This window comes from Coenobita brevimanus, chromosome 54 (genome assembly GCF_032717465.1).
Source record: "Coenobita brevimanus isolate Jiangsu-jjx chromosome 54, ASM3271746v2, whole genome shotgun sequence".
In the NCBI taxonomy this organism is placed as follows: Eukaryota; Metazoa; Arthropoda; class Malacostraca; order Decapoda; family Coenobitidae; genus Coenobita; species Coenobita brevimanus.
The window spans coordinates 37,787,563-37,804,370 of record NC_137007.1 but is presented as its reverse complement, the minus strand read 5'-3'; the positions used below and the strand labels follow the sequence as shown (position 1 = coordinate 37,804,370).

Below are 16,808 nucleotides of genomic sequence, written 5' to 3'. Positions count from 1 at the left end.
TAAATCAGGAGTACCACTTGATCTTGGAATACTTTAACAAGAGCTTCCTGGAAGTCTTAAGTACGCTACACAAAATTTAATTATTTACACCGATCGGTGGTGTGTAAAAGTTTACCACTGAATTCCAACAATTTAGCCATGCATGATCTTTGTCACCTAAATCCAAGCCGGGTAAAGGAAGGTAATTGTATTTGTTATCAACAGTTTTATCTCTGATGAAAGATGATGGACACTAGAAGGTAGGAAATACGTAAAAGTGGGAGGAAAGGGATGAAAGTGTGCACATCACGGATGATGGTGATTCAGTATGGTGATTAATGATAACTGAAGATAACTGATGATTGTGATGCCAATTTTGTACGGTTTATGGCTTTAATATGAAAATTACAGTGATTAGGATGCGTATGGTGGATGAAGGTAGATGACAGATATGACTGATGATTAAACAGGTTTGAAAAAAAAAAATCAATATTTCTTGCCTGCTTCTTATCAATTTCCATACGCTGAATTAAAAAATTATAGTAAAATTTTAATGTACATACAGTTTGTTAATGATATTAGATTTTGAAATCATAGATCCCATAAGAATTTAAGCCTATCAGATTCCGGCCTAAGTCTCACAAGGCAGCATAGTTAGTTTCTCGCGTTATATTACAGATCTTAATGTGAATCTGGTACTTTCATTTGCTTTATAGCAGAACTGACCATGAACATCAGTAGGTGGGAATGAGGTTTGGCAAAAGAAACAACGAAGTATGCCAGTTTACATCTTGCCTCAGCACTGTTCAGACATACATAGTAAGAGTGTGATGAGCTTTATTTTTGTAGAGGAATTCATAGTACTTTATTTGTTTCAAAGTCAGCTGTAGTTTATCATTCTGGCAATGGCTATACGAGGTTGTGGTAATTGTCCGGACTGTTTGTGTTATATCTGTGGTGAATTTGTCACAAGGAAACAAAAGAGAAATATTACAGACCTTATTAAGAAAATACTATGCATACCTTGGAGTGAAACTTTAAGACCAAGACAATTCATGGACAGTTCATAAAGTCTTCATTATTCGTGTTGAAGAACTAAAGCAATGGGCAAAGTGAACAAGAACATTTTTTACCTTTTAGTATTCCAGAGATCTAGAGGGAGCCAAAAAATCATATTGATGACCTGTACTTTTGCGCATGTAATGTTCTATGATACAATGCCAAGAACAGAAAAGAAATCTTTTATCCAAACCTTCATTCTCCCTTATGGCCCGTTGCTTATGGACCAGAATTAATGTTCTAGTCCCAGTTCCACCTGAGAGCCTTGAAAACATAAATTATAGCTTTGCCCAAGAAGGTAGTAGAAAGTGATGTAGACTTCGAGTGTGATAATTTTTTGCGTGTCCGACTCTGGGCATAGGCTTCACAGCCTGTTCCCAAGGCCCAGTAGTCCTCCTACATACCATACACCACCACATGTCACCACTTCGGTGCTAACACCCACCGTCCATACTGAATATGTGCTAGGGCTGTCTCAGGATTGGTGTATTGGTATAAGCGAGAGTATTGAAAAAGAAGCATGGATATCCTTCAAAGATACCACTAAAATCTTTTTAAGTAATTATTAAGATCCAAACTACAGAGACATTGTAAGCAGAATGCTGGAAAAGTTCAAGGCCTTAGGATGTAACATGAGTCTCAAAGTACATTTCCTGAGTGCTCACTTGGACTACTTTCCGGAAAATCTGGGAGCTTTGCGTGAAAAACAGGGTGAAAGATTTCATTAGGATATGAAGGAGATGAAGAGAAAATACCAAGGAAATTAGAATGTCAGCATGATGGCCGACTGCTGCTGGATGTTGCACCGCGAGAGTTCATTAATAGCCCATAAACGGAGAAGTCCCAGACACAGTTATGAAACAAAAAAAGTGCGGGTTTGAATGAAGTAGTCCATATGCTATTAGTGGTGTGCATTTTCTTTTATTTAATGTTTACACTTGTATATACGTTTTCAGTTTTGATTTTTCTTTACCTACAGTGTATGCCAGTTCATGCACACCGGTACTTTATATTCCACATCATTTTGCCAGAAAACCATGCGCGATGGAGGATAACCAGTGTGAACTTTGAAGTCAGCAACCCCAAAATGTACCAATTAAGCAAAAATCACTGAAGCAGCTTTCAGCAAATTACATTTGCCAGACCTGTAAAGCTATTGATGGCGACTGTATAATGGAGACAACGATGTTCAGGATGGACGATGACAGTGAAAATGAAAACAATGATGATACTGTATTGATTATGTTGATAATAATGACGATATTGATAATGATGATGGTAATGACAATGGTTGCTGATGATACAAATGATGACTATTACTAATGATGACCAAGGTTAGTGATAATTACAAATCTCCTGCTGCTGCTGCTGCTAATAATAATAATAATAATAATAATAATAATAATAATAATGAAGATATCGGCGACGTCGATGATTACTGATAGCGACGAGGATGCTTAAGAAATACTATTGCTCCTGATGATCACAATGATGACGATAATGCTGTCGATTACAGATTATTACTGGCAACTGTTCCTGATGATGATAATGATGATGATGATGATGATGATGATGATGATGATGATGATGATGATGATGATGAAGATGATTCCTCTCAGGTTGTAACCGGACCTTCAATGGCACTTCCGGGTTCGTGAAAGCATATAGTAGGCAGTGGTGCTTCACAACGATCCAGGCACCTCAGGGCTCCTTCATCAACATATACTTCAGCAACTTCTACATCTCGAACAGGGGACAGAACTGCACCGCCGGGAATACACTGAGGGTACAGATATGTATTTCAGTTTAACAAATGTTTTAATGAATATTTCTCAATTTCCGGCCACGTTCTCAAAGCTCCTTCGTCAATATATGTTTCAGTAATTTCTAAAGCTCCAGTTGTGTCCAAAACTGTAACTTCGGGAATATGCACAGGTCAGGGACATTTTTAGCGATTAGGTACCTTAATGTGAGATATACCTAGTATGAATTTTTTTTCAGGAATTTTTACCATTATCTACCTCAGCAACAACGGACATATATGCACTGCCAGGCACACTTTCATATTACAGTCATAACAGCAACACTTTAGTAGGTTTTCCTAGTTGCAAAATGCAGTCACATATCACAGAGTAATGAGAGCTTAAGACACCTAACTTAGGATCTTAGTCAACAGCAATACAAATTTCCAGTCATTTTTATCATGACGATAGCGGAGGGTAATTGAACTTCACGCACCAGGTGAAAGAATGGCTCACGTATTATCATATTAATACACTGATTGCCTGACCCTGCTAGCAGCAGAGGTTGGCCCCTCAGACTCACTCGTTGTAGCCAGGAGTCACATATAACCAGACCAGACTGGATCCCCCAGGGCGACTCCAGCCATCTTCCATAAGTCTAACTGAATGCTAGGCGACGTATCCCAGGTATCTGAATCATGGTAACTTCTTAATTTGAAAGTTTTTATAAACATCTAACATTCTTTATGAACACGGAGTCAGATCCATTAACTGACTTCATAGAGGCCTGCATAAGCCCTTCTTTATTCCTTTTTAACTCAAAAGCCGCCATGGGTCTAGCAGTGAATAACGTGGGTTTTTTAAATAGCAGTTAATAAGATTTCCTGTAGTCTTTTGTTTTAAGATTCTCTACTTCTGCAGGGAGGACAGAGTCATCATCAGTGGTGTTTAAGGCCTAGTAGGTGGTGCTGAACCTTCGTAGAAACAGGGGTAGGGGGTCGCGGCCCTTGGGGATTGCCAGTCGCCAGAGGCCAAAGAAAAAAAAAAAATGTGGTCTTGTTGTTGCCCTTTGTTGTTTTAAGATTTTCCTCCGCTACTGCTGTAGACCCTTATTACAGCCTGGCAAGTGGTGTCGAGGCATCATAGGCACTGAGGCAGGATTCCGAGGTCCTTCGGGCGAAGCCGATGAACAGAAGACCAAGACGAAAAAGTCTCACTCTCGTTGCCTGCCTATGGTGTATAATATTGCAAAATCCCAAGCCAGCACTGTCGTAGCAGGCATCAGCTTGCAGAGCTGCAACAGACTGAGTAGCGTCGGATACCACCGACCTCTTAAAATGATAGGCTACAGACTTCGAACACAAGCTTATCACGCGCACATACAGGGGTCACCACCACAGAACGATTTTATTCTTCACGTATACGATAGTACGGGCTCCACGTACTTGCTGATGTCTGTGTGGATGGCGGATCCCTCCCCATTCTAGTCCTCTTCTGATTACCAGAACGATTTAATTTCCCAGGTGTACGACGGCGCGGACTCTTCGGCTCGTCTGCTGATATCTGCGTGTGGCTGGCGGAACCCTAGCCCTGTCTACTCTACTGGCAATGTCCTCCGGCTGGAACACACACCAAGGGGTTATGGCAGATTCGCACTTACATATACAACTTCCAGCGTCGGTATGTATGTATGGAGAGAGAAAGAGAGAGAGAGAGAGACTCATCTGTGTAAGTTTCTCACTCTCAAATGCAGCCTATACCGTTGAGCTATGTACTAAAAACACATTTTACTTCTTACCATACAAAGATCACAGACTCTGCAGAGAGCATTGAGATATTACAGGCTCAAGTACAAGGCAGAGATATAAAAGATTTGGAGTATACATTTACTGGGCGAAATTCATTCATTATAGGCCAAGATCCACAATTTGTAGACACCAGTACAAATATTAGAGAATACAAGGCATTCGTATCGCATTTTCAGGCAGCAGATGGTGCCAAGTCAATTACAGGATAAGATACATATAGCCAGTTGCTGAGAAATTAAAGTATTTCAGGGAGTACAAAGACACTGCGAAGATATAGATTACAAAGAAAGCCTGGCATTTTTTCAGGCGGCGGGTTTGGAGGGTCAGTTACAGGTTAGAATATGAACCACCGTGAGATATGACGTTACATAAATATGACGTTAATTACAGACATCCTGACGTTCCTCCAGGTGGTCGGTGTTACAGGCGTTTATTCATACATGACTGGAAGATTACACATATTAGAGAGTGATAACAAAAATAATACATAGATTACAGAGACTTCCTGGCATCTCTGTAAGTGGTGGATGTGGAGGGTTGGTTACAGGACATTATAGTGAGAGGGATTACAAAGATGTTACATAGATTACAGAGACCTCCTGGCACTTCTTCAGGTGGTGGGTGTGGAGGGTCAATGTTCGTACGTCAAGTGGCCCGGCTAACCAGTCCAGGCTACCCCGGGCCGCCACCACCCAACCAGGACTGCATGTTCTCCGTGGCCGTACCCCCGGACCACCATGCTGCAGTCTGGTTCAGTACGTGTTCTTTTCTGGTTCAATCTGTGTGTGTGTGTGTGTGTGTGTGTGTGTGTGTGTGTGTGTGTGTACTGACTGTGCATACGTATTTCTGTGGTTCTTTACACATATTTCCTATTTATCTGCGTTGTAGAACTTTTGCTATACGTATGTTTTTGGTTCCGTATGTCTATCCAAGTCTCGTTCTGTGCATTTTCCTTTTCAGTCATCCCCATATATTTTGAGGCCAGAGTCTTGATATATTACTGGTTATGATTATGATTCTGAGTTGTACGCATACTTTGACCCATTTGCTCGCAGTCATGTTCACGCTGCTGCCTGTTTTTGTTTTTGTTTTCTTTTTTAATATGGATCAGTATGTGTGAGTCTGGTTACGTAAGAGAATATATGTGGTTCTGTGCTGTACTAGCATATTTGGTTATTTATGGTGTACAATCTTGAGTTTGTACGCATACTTCTGTTCACTGCTTTTGTCTATAAATACACATTCTTCTACATGTCTCTCTGCTGTTCCCCTGTTTGTACAACCAGTGTTGTTCCTCAGATCATTTGAATAGCTTTACTTCCTTGCTTCAGATGTTGACTTCGCCAGCTCTGAAGGTTGCAACAGCACTTTCTTGGAGGTGTATGACGTGGACTCCTTTGGTGAATCGACCCTCTTCAATACGGTGTGTGGACAGGTAAGTGCCTTATCACTGGGAGATTTTGTTCTCCCTATATCACAAGTTCTTTATACACTTTACTTATATATTCTTACTGTCTCCAGAGATTTAATTCATGTTAGGAGATAGTCTTCGAACCAGAATGGTTTGTTTCAGAATTTGGTAATCCCTTCATTAATAGAAGCATAGCCTCCCCCTCTCCCCCAAATATATAGATAGATAGATAGATAGATGTATAATTGAGAACCTGAAGAGGTAATAAGGCTGGATTAATCACTGCCTTAGCGGAAATACTTCTATTATGCAGTTCTACGTAATGCTTGACTCAGAGGGAGAGAGACAAAGGAAATTAAGAAATACTGTCACTAATAACCCTTTCAAGATTAGAATAACGCCAATATTCAATGCCAGGTAATTGCAGACGATTATACTGAGATGAGAATAAGTATTTGAAGCATTGGAGGTGGCTGCAACATACTCATTTAAAAATACAATATAGGAATACAGAGGCCAAGGGAGACCACTCTTTAAAATCTTGTCCTTGTGCTGTTACAGGAGGACTTGGCGTCTCACCTGGCTCCAAGCAACAGGCTGGTCCTTCGATACGTAACTGGGGGCGGCAACATCACCGGCCAGGGCTGGACTGTCAGGCTCAGGGCTGGTCTTCCTCATGAGTCAACAGGTGGGGGATTCTCTCTCTCTCTCTCTCTCTCTCTCTCTCTCTCTCTCTCTCTCTCTCTCTCTCTCTCTCTCTCTCTCTCTCTCTCTCTCTCTCTCTCTCTCTCTCTCTCTCTCTCTCTCTCTCTCTCTCTCTCTCTCATTATATAAATATGTAATATCTGTATGTCTCTATATACCTGTCTATATCTATCTGTGTACCTGTATGTATGTATCTGTATTGTATGTATGTATTCATTTACCTATATCTATCTATCTATCTATCTATCTATATCTGTCTATCTATCTCTCTATCTCTCTATCTATCTATCTATCTATCTATATCTATATCTTTTTTTTTTTTATGCGAGGAAGAAGGAACCAAAGGCCATGAGCCCGCAGTAACAGTTCCCTCCAAGAGAAAAACAAAATACAATATAGAGCCAAATTCAAGATCATATATATATATATATATATATATATATATATATATATATATATATATATATATATATATATATATATATATATATATATATATATGTCCCTGTAAATCCAGGCATATCACATCTCCTCTCCTTCTACTTTTCAAAGAATACTCTGATATATACCTTTCTTTCAAGACTCATATTAACGATACTGTAATGAATAGAACAACTGTTGGCTCATTTATTGAAAACTGACTCTTTGACAGATGGGGTTCCCTTTACCTAACTAAAATCTTACTGTGTTAACCTGAAATACACATCCAAGACTTTCACATTTTCATTACCTTGCTTCTCATTTTTCCATCACTTTTCAGTATTTGAGACAGCACAGACGGGGGAATGATCATGTGGCAGCGCAGTGTCAAACACCTCGCAGATTCCGCATCAGTGTGTGCTCCTTGGCTGCCGTCACGTCTTTTACCACACTCCAGCAGGCAGCACACCATAAGGCCAAATATACAACACGGTCACTCATTAGATTACATATCACAAAGACTAGGCATTCCTAAATATGACTCAGATATTTACAGACATAATTTTGATCTCTTTTACAGTTTATTTCAGTTCATTAGTTAAGGACAGGATAGTAATATTGCCCTTCACGTGTTACACTGATGCCGATAGGACGCCTCTTCGCGGTGGCACCACCTCCCACAAATCTCCTGGGAATCAGACGGCCCCAGCTATCCCGTCCCGGTGGAATGAGGTGTTCCAGAGCTGCTGCTATCGCGATGCACCTCACCCACTGGGAGTGCTGCCGCCAGGGTACCCATCTTTTCTGATCTTCTCACCGAAGATTAGGTGGGGGCGATCGGTTTCCCTTGATGCTCCGGTGGTCCGCCTCAGTAACACCGAGAGTAACACAACAGCAATAACAAAAACTTGTAAACACTTGTTACACCTCTCCGTTTTAATAAAGATACATACACTCTGAAAAACACACACACACACACACACATATATATATATATATATATATATATATATATATATATATATATATATATATATATATATATATATATATATATATATATATATATATATATATATATATATATATATATATATATATATAAAGATGTTCTATAAAATTGTGATATACTGAATACTCTGCCTTGTAAAGAATACACCTCTCTGTTCTGACATGCTCGTACAAAACTGGGAAATGAAAATCCATGTAATATTTCCCCTGTCACTGTAGGTACACAATCCGGAACATATATGTATATAATTGAACAAGGGGACTCAAGTGTCTCCCCAAAACAGAACGATAAAATAAAGAGGAACACCAAATGATGCTGTTTGTATCACAGAATTATTAGATTCTATGCTTGTCAAAAATCAGGGCTTTGAATTTTTTTGCAACATCAATTGCCTAATTTACAGACCATAATATTTATAAATATAATAACTGTTGCCTTTTTTTATACACGAACAGAATGTATAAACTCGGCGCTCAATTATATTTATGGTATATATATATATATTTCTGAAGCACGTGAGGAAAATCGAACGTGTCCGACATCTCTGAATCAGTGTTCACACCTGTTCCTACTGTGAGATCCAGCCTATTCAAACCGAACAGCATAAACGTTCTGTATTTATGATGTTCAGAATTTATGGGTTTGTTTTCCTCTCTGTTATTCAAGCTTTTTCCATACAGCCAAAAAGTTCACCGACGTTGCCCTATCTTTCCACATCTTTCTGAAAACATCTGAATCTTAAGATGTTCCACTGTGGACCAGTACTCTTCTGGCGAATCTCCACATCTCGTATGGTGTCCGGAAGCGGCTGCGGAAGTAAAAATTAGGGACCTCAATCAGTTTTCATTATAACCTGGTCTCAACAGCACTGATTCTTGACAAATATCATTGTTTTTTCATTATTATTATTATTATTATTATTATTATTATTATTATTATTATTATATCCACTTAAGATTTAGTGTGAAGTGTTTGGTTGCTGTATAAAGGAAGAGGCACAAGTAATCTGAATCACAATTCCAGCTCAATGATGTTTGTGAATATGATGCCTAAACTGTGGTTGTGTAAGCGATGACTTTTCCAGAACTATGTATTGTTATGCAGAAGTTTTATGCACAGATTAAGCTAAAGAATTTAATGCCTCTGATACCAGACACTAATTTCGTTCAGGTTTTTTTGTGAGGCGTTTGGAAGCCATGTGTGTAGAGATAAAAGCAATCTCCAGACGAGTTTATTTAGCTTGGGAGAGATTTTTCTTTCAGTCTGACTTATAAGCCTTCAATAACCTCTCCACTACACAGTACTCGCATAAGTTGAATATCATTGGCCAGGTCGAAATATACAGTATAAGACGATATTATTGGTCTGAAGGGGCTGAACTCAAAAAAACTATGTGAATATGGTACAGTCAGAAACAAAAGTTAGCCAAATATTACATATTTTCTCACTTTCCTCTCCTCGCTAAAATTCCAAAGTTAAGGGAGGTTTAGCATCTTCTTTTTCTTCTCATACACATTATGACGTTCCTTGACGTAATACATTAGGGTGGAAAGTGACGGTCATGCCCTTAATGCGAAACATATAGCATGCAATGTTCGGTTTCCCTTTCATATAATGCGTCTGGAGGAAAGCAAAGGACATGCCCTAAGTGTGAGGCAGACTTAGTGGAACAGTAGGCAAACTTTTGTCCCGGACTGTAAAGAGGTGGATAGTAACATCATTACAAACTTTTTCTGAACATATATGAATCCTTTATTTAACATTCAGATAAATTTGCGGAATTGCGAAGATTGTCATTAACTTTCGAAAGTCAGCACTAACTGTTTCGCTATTGATCGTACTGAAATAAATCGGTACTTATATCAGCCATTGTCCTTACCTGGTCCTTGGTCTCAGGCAGGGGGAGTACTGAGAGCCCCAGCAGCATCCCGGCAGCAATGTAGACCACATCAACCCCCCACCGCACGTGCTGACTCTGCCGGAACACAGAAGTGGAAACATCAGGGTGGTGATTTAAAGTGGGAGAGTGTTTTAAGTAGATAATTATGACACTAAGTATAATTTGAAAAAAGAAGAGTGACATGCTGAGTTTGAGGAAAGATATCATCATCATCATCCTGTCCTTCATTCTCACCTAGATATGGGGCGAAAAAAACAGTATTAGAAGAAGCAAGATAGTCTGAAAATGATGATCGTACAAGATGGCTTTAATATGGAAGATGCATTGAGCGGCAAGAATGGGTAATGAGGGAAGGTGGTAACCATAACATTGAAATGGGGAAAAAAAGTTTGGATTAAATTTGAAAAGGGAGTTGGTTAGAAACGCGATAAGGGGTTAGATGTAGTCTTCAGTAACCCTTAAAAAAAAAAAAAAAAAAAAAATCATACGGACTTATCATGCTTGAGTAGTTAATTATAGCTTTCAATTACCATTTTAGAATGAGATATCTTTCCTATGGACCATCATGTCGTAAAAAATTAGACATAACCTCCAATAACCCTTTCAAAGTGAGAGATATATCCCATACGAATAAGATCGTCTGCAGATAGCAAGAATTAAACAAAAATATCACCAGGTAGGGGTTTATCCTCCATCAAGGCCTCACCCACCAGGATGTCTGTGATGAAGGGAACACACAACTCCCCCGCGAAGGCAAACACTTCAACCACTGTTACGCCCCGAGATCGCACCACCGTAGGCATCAGTTCAGCGTAGTACACCAGGTTCGTCTGTGTGGAGAAGGGGGAGAAGAAGAGTGCTTATAGGTGTATTATGAGTGGCTTTGGAGATTTAACACCTTTTCTCTAGCGATTTGTTGTGCACATTACACCTCAGTTTCATCTTGAATGTTACCGATGCCAGCTATCAAAGCGATACAAACAGCATATAAGGGAGTACAGATGCAAAATAAATCGCCGAAGAAAAGATGCTTCGAACCTTCCATGCCACCAAAATATGACCTATAGATTGGTGCTTATAAACGGAATGAAGGGATATTAAGCAGATAATCAGAATTCTCTAGGTGACACTCTTCCCCTAGAAGTCGTCATGCTACAGCCCAGTTACTTTCAGGTCCCCAAATCAGGTGCTGCAGGGGAGTGGACACAGGGGAACCAGCATTGTTTAATAATCTGACTGCCCTAAGAATCAGACTCAAGTTCTCATATTCTATCTCGAACAGACTTCATGATTTTCCGTTTAGTGATTATTTCTTATCAGGTATAGTTACACTGTATGTGCAAAACACCGGAAATATATATATATTTTTTTTGCATTAGGTGGTGTTCGCTGAGGTCTAGTGACTCAAGACCATTTTCCAAGTAGCTACTGAGGAAACGAACCAAAATTTTCTGTTTATAGTTATAAAACACCTCTCCATAATTACTGTATGATTATTATTTTACATCTAGAACTTACATGAAAATCCAAGACATTTTAAACCCAATGACGTTAAACTGATTTGAAAACAGCTTTTTCCGGAAATCAGACTCACAGGAAACATAAGGACAAACGTTTTTACAAACAAAAACATGGGCGTGGCCATGAAAAATGATAAAAAATTCAGACAAGAAAGAAAGCTCGCCTATTGTTCCACTGCGTTTGTTTGACGCTTAGGATATGCCAATCATCTCCCTCCCAGTCACATTACATTAAAGGGAATTGTCAGTGGGCAGAACAGATCGAGCCCCTCTCAGCTCATGAATATTTGCCAAGAGAGTGGACTGAGAAGAGACGATGTTTTAGCCAAACTTTTGTTCCCGACAGCACATTATGATACAGCACCTTTACGGGTGAAGGACCTGTTTTGAGTGGCTTTGGAGAGTGCTTAGCACCTCTTCCTTAGCTATTTATTTTGCATATTAAACCTCACTGCCCTTCTGTATGTTGTTGATGCAAACACTGTCCAAGTAAAGTGAAAAAACATCTTACGGCATAATATGCAAAATACATGGCTAAGGAAGACATGCGACGAAGCTTCTTGACATACTTCCTCTGCAATGGCCACGAAGAAGTAGGCAATAAGAACCATCGTCCATTTCAGCCACTGGATCTCTGAAGCAGACAAATAGATTAATACATAAGTAAAAGTACTGTATAAATTACGTAGAATAACAGAAGATATATCAGGACATGAGAGATAGTTTCTTAATATACTATTGTCACCTCCATATGATATTACTGAACTTGAGAAAGACCTATTGTACTGAGAGGCTTAATGAAGGGTATATCTGACCATTCCAGTTCGAAAATAGCTCTAAATCAAAGAAACAGATATTCAGAATATAAGTTGTTAAGAAAAATATATACCCTACTATAACAGAAGGAAATGGGTTAAATTCATTTACTGAATGTGGCAAGGGAATACTTGACCTTGAAGAGGGAATGTGCTAACCAGCACCAAGAGGACGGTTTGTAGATTCGTTCCCACGTAATCTAATCAAATCTAACCCAGCCAAACCCAACATAGCCTTGTCAAATCATCCTCTTTAATCTAATATGACCAATGTTAAACTAAACTCTTCTGATCTAACGTAACCTAACCTAGCCAAACAAAATTTAGTTTCACCTGACCAAACCTATCCTAACCTAACCTAGCCTGACCCTGGTGAAGGACTATGTTGACCAGCAGCAGGAGGAAAGTGAGGAGACTCATTCTCGCCTAATCTTGTTTAATTTTACGCAAACCAAGGCTGACCAAACCTAACCTCATTTAGCATAATCTGATCCAGACCAACCTAACACATTCTGATTCAACTTAATCTAGCTTACCCCAAACCAACTTAACATATTCTGGTCCAGCTTAACTTAATCTAGTCTAACCTTGAGGGAGGAGTATGTTTATCAGCAGCAGGCAGGAGGCAAGCAGACTGCCCCCTACTGCCACCACCTTCCGCCCCACCACATGCGACGCCACCAGGGACAGGAGCAGCGCCACCAAATGACACGCACCCAGCCCCATCACATACTCTCTGGTGTAGTCGCTGCCGGGGAGGGCGAAATCATTATTCATTTGATTCTCGTTGCCACCAGACGATTTTTGTTCATCTGAGGAGGGTCTTGGTGGGATTTGATACAGGCTGATCTATCCTCACAGTGAACTAAAATTCCGCATTTGGGTACAGTTCGTTCGCATATTATTTCCTATATCATCATTTTCCTATGATAGTACCATCTCACACTATAAATCCATTCAACCACTGTTTGTAATTCATATCACTATCCTGCCCTTCCACCTCGTCCCCGGTTTCTCTCTCTCTCTCTCTCTCTCTCTCTCTCTCTCTCTCTCTCTCTCTCTCTCTCTCTCTCTCTCTCTCTCTCTCTCTCTCTCTCTCTCTCTCTCTCTCTCTTTCTGAGACAGCCCTAGCATATATTCAATATGGACGGAGGGTGTTAGCGCAGAAGTGGTGACATGTAGAGGCGTATGGCATGTAGGAGGACTACTGGCCCTTGGGAGCAGGGTGTGCAGCCTATGCCCAGAGGTGGACACATAAAAAAAAAAAAAAGTGCAATATCGAAAAGAACCCCTAAACCCCGCACCTGAATTCCGGTCTATTAAGCAGCAAAAAAAAAAAGTCTGTCACACACCTGGTAAAGTTGTGTCCATTTAGCAGTATCCCCAGCTTAATCATGTTGGTCATGAAACTAACGCAGATGGAGCAGAGCAGGATGGTGCGCATCACGGGGGAAGAAAGACACTCCTTCATGTCATGGAAAAACCCTGACTCCTTTGTCTCCTCATCGTTAACCTTCCATAACCCCTCCTGAAACAAGGGAAAGATTGCATCATAAGCCCAACCTTATTTTTCTCTTCTCTGCAGTAACTTTCCATATCTATCCTAAAGAGAGAGAGAGAGAGAGAGAGAGAGAGAGAGAATACCCTGCCTCCTTTCCCTCCTTGTTAAGTAGGAATGAGCATGATGGAGTAGATGAAAGTAGAAACAGTCCTTCAGGTCCAGGAAAAAACCCCTGACCCTATTCTCTCCTCGTCGTTAAATTTCCATAATCAGGTTCAAAAGGAAGACAAACTAAGTCATATACCCCGACTCTTCTCAAATGTTTTCTTCGTTAACTTCCCCTGGCCTGTTCTGAAAGAGGGAACAGTTTACTAACAAAGAAAGATGAAAAGCGTGGAGTATTCGACAAAGTAAAAAACAGCAGAATAATAATAATAATAATAAGAAGACACTCCTGATTCCTACTGCAATGGGATTGTATGTTATGCAGTAATCGGAAAAAAGGATTAAAATATTACGAAACGTTTTATTACAATACATCACGTACCAATCAAATATATAACCAGATCACTGATTGTACTGCTGGGTACACAAGGACAAGGGGTAAAACCGCTTTGCCCGACAGTATGACATGCTCGAAAATAGAAAGAAGTCTTCCAATTCCCAGGGTGAGGGCGGGTGAGGATAGGACAGTGTTTACCTGGTATTGTGTGTACAGATGGGTGAAGAAGAGTGAGGATGGGGTTGTTCCTTACCTGGTAGTACATGTAGAAAAGGATGCGGGAGGATAAGGACGGGGCTGTTTTTACCTGGTAGTGTGGGTAGAGGACGATGAAGGTGAGCGAGAATGAGGATGTGTGTAAGACAATCGGGAAGGTGGATGTGAGGCAATATTTACTTGGTAGTGCATATGGGGGAGGGAGAGGGTGGGTTTGTGTTACCTGGTGGCGTGTGTAGAGGAGGGTGGGAGGGTGAGGGAGGGTGGATGTGATGTAGAGCATGTAGAAGGCAAGGGTGGGGCTGTGTTACCTTGTTGTGTGTGTGTAGAGGAGGGTGAGGGTGGGGCTCTGTTACCTGGTAATGTGTGTAGAGGAGGGTGAGGGAGGGTGAGGGTGAGGCTTGGTTGAGTTCAGCAGCCCTCCTTAGCAAACAGGCAGCCTCCGAACCACGCCCACTTTGCACCAGCCATCGGGGGGACTCATTCATGACCCTGCCGGAGTAAAGTCACTGAATTTGTTATTCATACTGATTTTTCATACAAAAGGCATCAACAGACAGCACATTCTTCATTCTATCCTGATCTTTCCATCCCAATTCTCCCATCGATTTTGCTTGCATTGTACATACGGTTGCTGTTAGCTATCAACTCATCATCAAAACAGCAGAAGAATGGCGGACGGTATAGTGCAGAGAAACAAGATATCAACACGTAGCACAATCTTCACTCTACTCTGGTCTCCTTATTTTGCATTCAGTTTGGCTTCAGTGCTCTTAAATTTAACAAACATCGACTCACCATATAAACAGCTACTGGAGGGCTGACGTTATAGTGCATAGAAGCTAGATGTCAACAAATAACACATTATTCACTCTATTTAGGTCTTTTTATTCCTCAATCAGTCTTGCTTCTATGCACCTATTTTTACCTACCATCCACTCACCAGATAATCAGCAGAAGGAGGGCCGACGGTATAGTGCATAGCAACAGGAGGTACCTCCAGTCTCGCACCAGATAACTCATTCCCCCCAGCGCTGTGATGGCAGCAGCATAAGGCACTGAGGTGCTCATGGAAATCAGCACCCGATTGTTGGGAGGGCAGCACTCCATCACTGAGCGGGGTAGAGCAGGGGAGGTTAGGTTTAGAGAGTAGGATGCTGTCAGATTTTGAGAGTAGGTAGGTGTTTGGTTTTGAGAGTAGGAGGCTGTCAGGTGTTGAGAGTTAGAGGCTGTCAGGTTCTGAAAGTAGGAGGCTGTCAGATGTTGAGAATAGGAGGTTGTCAAGTTCTGAGAGAACAGGGTTGTCAAAATTTGAGAGCAGGTGGCTGTCTGGTTTGGAGAGTAGAGGAGTGTCTGGTTTCGAGAGTAGGTGGCTGTCTGGTTTTTAAAGTAGGTGGCTGTCTGGTTTTTAAAGTAGGTGGCTGTTTGGTTTTTAAAGTAGGTGGCTGTCTGGTTTTTAAAGTAGGTGGCTGTTTGGTTTTGAGAGTAGAACACGGTCAGATTTTGAGAGTAGATGACTGTCTGGTTTTGAGAAAAGAAGGCTGACTGGTTTTGGGAGTAGAAGGCTGACTGGCTTTGAAAGTAGGAAAGTGTTTTGTTTTGAGAGTAGGAGGCCATCTGATTTTGCTAGTAGAGGGCTGTCTGGATCTGAGAGTAATAAAGTGTCTGGTTATGACAGTAGGAAAGTGTCTGGTTTTGAGAGTAGGAGGCTGCATCATTTCGAGAGTAGGGGGCTATGCGGTACCGATACCACTTTGGTTTAGTAGAGGTATTACCAGAGACAAGAGTTCGCTTAAAGCTGAACCAAGCTATTGGCGACCGTGGCGTCATGGCCACCTCCACCGCCCTAAGGACTTGTGCTTCGGCTGACCTGTTTTACCGTCCCGTTATTTCAACCAGTGTTCGACGATTTCATTAACCTGAGAGTGATTCATAAGAACCTGAGAGTGTGGATGCTGTTACAATTATCTTTTTCATGGTAGAATCAACTTTAGTTCTTTCTTCCAGCTGATGTCAGGCGATTTCATTCAGCTGGGAGTGAGTCAGAAGATCCTCAGTATTAATTGGGAACAGTGTTATTATCATGTGACTTTATTTAAATGCTCCTTTGTCAACCTTAGGCTTAATCAGGCCAATCTGACCAATTACTGCAGATTTACTGATTACAGAGTCTTCACTTCCACTCATGAATTATGTTCAGTATTATTTGCAAATGCTT

General features: G+C 40.7%; 1 protein-coding gene across 1 annotated transcript in view; it reads left to right on the top strand.

Annotated features, from left to right (window-relative positions):
• Positions 1-8,956, top strand: part of LOC145401104 (cubilin-like) — an 87,122-nt gene extending 78,166 nt beyond the window's left edge. The window contains exons 69-75 of the mRNA XM_080273476.1: positions 2,658-2,824; positions 4,304-4,460; positions 5,203-5,349; positions 5,920-6,023; positions 6,561-6,687; positions 7,705-7,915; positions 8,899-8,956. Coding sequence (XP_080129602.1) covers positions 2,658-2,824; positions 4,304-4,460; positions 5,203-5,349; positions 5,920-6,023; positions 6,561-6,687; positions 7,705-7,915; positions 8,899-8,956 — 971 coding nt within the window. The remainder of the gene's footprint in view (positions 1-2,657; positions 2,825-4,303; positions 4,461-5,202; positions 5,350-5,919; positions 6,024-6,560; positions 6,688-7,704; positions 7,916-8,898) is intronic.
• Positions 8,957-16,808: the final 7,852 nt, after the last annotated feature.